Below are 6588 nucleotides of genomic sequence, written 5' to 3'. Positions count from 1 at the left end.
TTATGAGGCAATGGCACCAATTTTTCTGAAACGTAACCATAAATATGAGAAAGCGTACGGTGCAGAGACAACGAGGCCGAGAGAGGAAAATTGCTATTGTTAGAATAAAAGCAATTACTTCTTTGACTTGACTTTTCTGCGAAGAACATCAGTGATTGATGATTTTTAATATTACGTAGAGATTTGTGTCAGACAAATAATCTCTCTCTCCCTCTCCCTCTCTCTCTCTCTCTCGCTGTTTCTCGATAGCATCTTTGCGTTCAGAGCTGAATCATCTGCACGCTTCAGCTATAGAGCACCTGCGACAGACTCATCAGCAGGAAACAGCAGCTGCCAAGCAGGAGCTGGAGAACGCCCTGGAGCAGAGCAGGATACAGGTGATCATCACACCTTTAACCCTCCGGTCTAACCATCAGTGTGTTACAAAATAGCACTGTTTTTACTGCAGCTTCAGCTTTCCTTCATTACTTCTGCTCAACTGCTTTACTGCTACTCAGCTAATCGTCCATCCGGGTAGGAAATCTGGCATCACAAGATTAGGTAAAAATTCTAGACCAATTTTTACCCCACTATGACCGTCACAGCAGGGGTGAAAATTTTTACCCAGTGTGAAACAGAGGTAGGGGGGAATTAAATACACTTTTATACAGTAGTGTTAACCAACTTGAACACCACACTAGTGGAATAGCAGACTAGTTATGACTATGCTACCTTCACTCACCGATGATTGATGCCTCTAATTCATGTGGATTGTCAGTTTTTGAAGCCAAAATCAGGAAAAGTGGCCAAGCGTAAGAGTCTGAGCGACTTTGACAAGGGACTAGACCACCGGCTCAGAGCATCTCCAAAACTGTATGCAGTGGTAGGTACCTATTAAAAACTGCCCCAAGGAAGGACAGCCAGCCTGGCCTCCATGTTTCCTTTTGAAATGTTAAGATGTAATAAGCCAAGCATGCACTGTTACAGTCTTCCTTAGGTTTCTACGGGGGCCGAGAAGTACAAAACAAAAAAACCTATTAGCTGAAAACAAAATAAAATAACAAATCTGAAAACAAAATAAAATAACAAAGCTTAAAACAAAATAAAATAACAAAGCTGAAAACAAAATAAAATAATAAATCTGAAAACAAAATAAAATAATAAATCTGAAAACAAAATAAAATAATAAATCTGAAAACAAAATAAAATAACAAAGCTTAAAACAAAATAAAATAACAAATCTGAAAGCAAAATAAAATAATAAATCTGAAAACAAAATTAAATAATAAATCTGAAAACAAAATAAAATAATAAATCTGAAAACAAAATTAAATAATAAATCTGAAAACAATATAAAATAATAAATCTGAAAGCAAAATAAAATAATAAATCTGAAAACAATATAAAATAATAAATCTGAAAGCAAAATAAAATAAATCTGAAAATAAAATAACAAATCTGAAAACAAAATAAAATAACAAAGCTGAAAACAAAACTGAAAACACTACAATATAGACAAATCTGTTAAAGGTAGAATACTTACCTCTGATTGGACGAGACACCTGTCACTTAGAATCTACAAGAAGTAGGAAATTGTGTATCTAACTTTATTTCTTGTCCATGTGCAGAGTTCTGCGTTCACTTTAAACCGTTTTTCATTCCCTAATGCAATCTAAGAAAATAACAAACATATATATTTATATTTATAAGAAAATGGAATTCATTCAGCACTACTTTAAGGAAGGACGTTCATATGGCGTGATTTTGGATATACTGATCGTATCATGGCGTAAAGATTAGTTTTCGATCTCTAAAAACACACCAGAAAAACGCAGGAATGTTTGGAAGACCAAACTATTCCAGATTAAAGGATGTAAGGAGCGCTATAAGAGCAGAGCTGCGTTCATACACACACCAATACACTTTCTACTGCCAAAGCCTGCTGGACTTCCTGTATATCCTGAGTGACAGATGTCTCGTCCAATCAGAGGAAAGAATTCCTTTTGCAAACCCTATCTCATTAATTTTACTGTAAAAATTGACAAAGCTTGCAGTTTAAAATGAGGGCTTAATATCAGTGACGGGAACTCATAACACACACACGTGGAAAAAGAAGCTAATTAATCATAGCACACCGTCAACCTGCTACAGAATAAGAGCACGAAAATCACCAGAAAACACGGGAACGATCTGTGAGGACCGTTGGCTAAGGGAGTCACTAAGAGAGTCAGCGTGGTTGATATTTAGTAGAGACACACACACACACTGTAATAATAACCCCCTGTGGCTCCCCTGCTATAAAAGCACACTCATTTGTCTGCATCATTCTCCACGTCTCTAACGGCTGCTTATTAGAAACCGAAGATTCCACTTCATCTTCGCCGACTGAGTAAACATTACATCATCCTCGTCACACCGGCTCTGAACGAGCGCAGGGCTGGAGGCCAGCTGGAGCTCTGCGGCTTCCACAGCGGGGTCTCGTCTCTGTGTAGCCCACACCTCCACCGACGTCACCGTCGCATCAGTCGCCTTCATTCACTTCTCACGGTCTCTGTACCACGTCCTGCAGATGGCTCGTCCAGATGTTCTTTCACTGACGCACATCATTCATTACAGAACTTGGGTACGTTTCGAACCAGTCGAGCGCCGAAGCTAGCAGTAGAAATCTTTTAATTAGCTCACATCCGTCAGACTGCACAGACCGACGCAACAGAGCGTGTGTGATTTCTCTTTATAACTGATTGTATGGATGTTGCTATAAATTTCCCCCGTCAACACCCGTATTAGAGGAAAATACTACGCGTACTATCTGCAGGCACAATGAATAGAAGCTGTTTGGCGGAAATGATGTTCCTCAAGATAACAGAAGGTAGGTTACAGCCTCCGGTTTAGCATCATGAATATTCCTTCAGTCTGTATTTAAATTAAAAAAAAATAAAAAATGCAAATCGAACATCCGAATCTTTTCTAATTCCGTCTTCAATCTTGGAGAACTAGTGGACTTTTTCACTCAGCAAAACCACTTCAAGTTTCAAAACAAAGTGCACTTCGGCTTTCACTGTTATTTTAGGCTACTCTGTTAATGCAAACAAAATAAATCTGCACCATAAACATGTTCGATAATATATCCGAGGATCATAATGCGCTCTTTAATGATCCGGCATCTCATCTGACTGTTGATTCTTAAACCGAGAGCGTCCAGCATGATAGCTTCAGCAGACCTGCCTTTATATCTCAGTGACTGGACTTTCGTGGATGGGTTGAAGCTACTATAGCAGCATCTGGGAAGGTTTTCCTCCTTGTTCAGCTTTGACTGAAAAGTCATCTGGATCAGCTTCATCCAGATGGATCAGTAAGGTGGCACAAATGTAAATATATATATATTAGCCAGTGTACATATCTTGAGTGTAGTCTTATTTATTTATAAGAAATATGTATAGGCTCTACACTATCTACACTAATCTGGATAACAGCGTTTTCCATCTAAAAACACTCTGCGTCCACATTATCGTTTTCAATCGTTAACCAAAGGTTGGTCATTTTGACCGAAATGTGAAAGTTTCCACCATCTGCGGCATTTCCGCCTGCCGTTTATTTACTTTCCGGCTCTTTGAAATGTCGAGGAAATTAGCTGAATCGATTAAAATGCATCATCGTTAGTATGGACATGGCCATAGATTATTAAAGCTAGTACCTGGAAAGGGCTGATGTAAGGGCAGGGTTTGTTTTGTTTTTTTAACACCAAGCACAAGGCACATCTTTTTTGTGAATAAGATCGAACACCTCTAGATGTTTATCAATTTCAAGCTTTTGTTCATCAGTTACATTTCCGGTATTTGGTAGACAGCTGTATCCAGAGCAACTGGGGGTTTGCTCAGGGGCCCAGCTTGGTGGACCTGGGATTCAAACTCACAACCTTCTGATGAGTAGTCCAACACCAAAGAATTTTGTTTAGTAAACGTACATTTTGTAACTATATTCCGGATATTTTAACATGGTATGGTGTCATTGTATGCAGTGAAGGACGTCACTATAAACGAAAAGACACACGCTTCCTTACAAACACCATAAACATGATCAATATGGAAGACTTTATAGGCATTTAACCTTCACATCAGACGTGCAGCTTGAGCCTGCGTGACGATGCTTTTTAACCAAAGTCTAAACGAGTATTGTTTTGGAAACATTATCATAAGAAGTACGTGGTTTCTAATCTGAACCCGGTTGTAGCTCCGAGCTTTTTGAACATCCGTGTTGTTTTCCACAGGAAATCACACACCTTTCATAAACCTTTTAATGTTTAATCAAAGTAAAAATCCCTGCTGGCCAAATATGCTGTTAGTCTCCCGTACGGTCAGCTGCTAACAAGATGGCTGGCTCTGGGAACAGGAATAAAGCCTCGTCTAGTGTCTGAGCCTGGAAACGTGGGTGATTTAAAATAATTACACCGATCACTCATCATGGCAGAAGATTTCTCTCCCTTTCTCCGTCCGTCTGTCTATACAGCTTTTATCTCTTCTTGCTTACTTGCATTCTTGCTCGGTTCTAATTTTCTCCTCCCTTTCGCTCTCACTCTCTCTCTTTTCTGCCTTGTCTCCATTGATCGTTCCCCTGCGAGACATCAGTGTGTGTCCGGTGTAATGAGCTGTGGGCGATGGGCTGGTCAAAGACGCAGCGTGAAGAATCAAGTTTTATCGTCATGGCGATGGGTGCCACTTTACTGTCCACAAGTTCTCTCTCTCACACATACACACACACACAAACATACACACCATGATCAGTTGGAACACAAATACATCGTCAGGACAACTTCTGCGGCTCTTTGATTAATTTCTGCGTTTACGATGCACAGTGCCGCCCGAGATAAATTGCCGTAAATACATTCACTTCTCTGTGGCTATTCATTATTAGCCAGGGAGCAAAAGGACAGCCTACTTTTCTAACCTTTACAGAACAGTGAGGTCAGACTACATTAAGCACCGCCTCTGTCTTAGAGTCCTGGGTGTCCTTCCTTCAGTGTCTCTCTGTCTCTGATCGCATGTCAAGACTTTCTGTTCTGAACTTCAGAGGATAAGAGACTCAAAGGTTTCCTCGGCAAGATGCTTAATTGAACCATCCGAAATTGAACCATGTCTCTGTGCCGCAACTCACATGCTTTATACAGTCACAGAAACCCCACATGTTGTGCAAAGAGTAGTTGCAGCTTTTGAGGGGGCAAAAATAAAGTCAAATTGTGAGGCTAAACACATGACATGGAGCTAAGAGGAGGCTTTATTTTTATACTTGTGCTGAGAAAAGTCTGTTCAGGACAAACTCGATGGCAGAGTCAGACATAACTGGGTATTTATATATACTGACTGATATATTAGGGGGCATTCGGCGTAAAACCTGTGCCAGATCAAAACATGCGGACCAAATGATCCACTATGGCGACCCCGAACAGGGAGCAGCCGAAAGAACAGCAACAACAATATGTTTAATCAGAAGAAGAAGGAGCCATAATAATAATTCATTAATAATTAAATTAATAATAATAATAATTCCATCCGATATGCTACTGTAGGTGTGTGTCTATTTCATTTCCTGATATTTGTATCTAGATGTGTTGAACATTTTTCAAGTGACCAAAAATATCAGAACACTTAAATGAATGACTAGCTCTAAATGTCTTTTGTTGGAAGACTGCATTGGTTGTTGAAAAGGATAAACCAACAAAAAAAATACCAGAAAGCTGTCTAAGGGAGAAAAGCAAGCCATTTATAGCTCTACAGATCTTAATGATCTGCTTATAAATGTGATATTGGAGTCCTGCTCATGACTGGCCATAACACCTACCTGGCACTCTGAGCAGCTGAATGTACCACCTGAGCCAAGAACTGACCCTGCTTCTGCCAATACTCACAAAAGCGTATGGGCGAAAGAAAAATGCAGCATGGATAATTAGAAAGCAGTTGTTCTTTTGCTATCTAGAAAATACCCTATCCTGTTTATATTTCTTAAGCAGGGGTCTGTAGCTCGTCGCTGAGTAGCTCGCCTAAAGCTTCATAGAATGTGTAGAAAATTGATCAGATTGACTCAATTAACCCCTGCCCCATACTGAAATCTGACTCCCAGGACAAATCATACTCCTCTACTTTAATAACACAGCTAGCTCCAAGACCGGACATGGAAGTGTTATACAGTATAAACTTAAGCAGAAATTGAAGATAAAGGATAAAGAAAACGCATGGCAGATCCTTGTAACTTGGATGCTGCCAAAGTAAATGCGGTGTATGAATCTATCCTGCTGCAGGAAGATGCAGGACGAGTGAGCTGTAGATATTTCTTATTAGTGCAGCTAGTGTTCCAGAGTAAAGCACATCCATATGAACGCCGTAGAAATACTATTATTTAATCCCATAAAATCCAATACAGTGTCAGGTCTCTGTTTTCACCTAATATCAAAGGTATGTTTTTCAGTCTTGCTGAGGGTGCCATTGGACTTGCTGATAAATAACAGAATCAATGTGAATGAACAAAATCTGACAATAATAACAGAAATAGCATATTCAGCTGGTTTGGTTTACGGCAATAAGCGATGTGAATACATTTTACTAATAATATAACACT

At 39.5% G+C, this 6588-nt stretch overlaps 1 protein-coding gene across 2 annotated transcripts in view; it reads left to right on the top strand.

The window, feature by feature from the left end:
• The window catches only part of fam184ab (family with sequence similarity 184 member Ab), a 151905-nt gene that overhangs the window by 123411 nt on the left and 21906 nt on the right, over positions 1–6588 (top strand). For both annotated transcript variants that reach the window (XM_058379691.1, XM_058379690.1), the window contains exon 13: positions 250–377. In XM_058379691.1, the coding sequence (XP_058235674.1) occupies positions 250–377 (128 nt within the window). The remainder of the gene's footprint in view (positions 1–249; positions 378–6588) is intronic.

Source organism: Hemibagrus wyckioides, linkage group LG25 (genome assembly GCF_019097595.1).
Source record: "Hemibagrus wyckioides isolate EC202008001 linkage group LG25, SWU_Hwy_1.0, whole genome shotgun sequence".
Classification (NCBI taxonomy): domain Eukaryota; kingdom Metazoa; phylum Chordata; class Actinopteri; order Siluriformes; family Bagridae; genus Hemibagrus; species Hemibagrus wyckioides.
The sequence above is the reverse complement of the archived record's forward strand: the minus strand, read 5'-3'. Positions and strand labels throughout refer to the sequence as shown.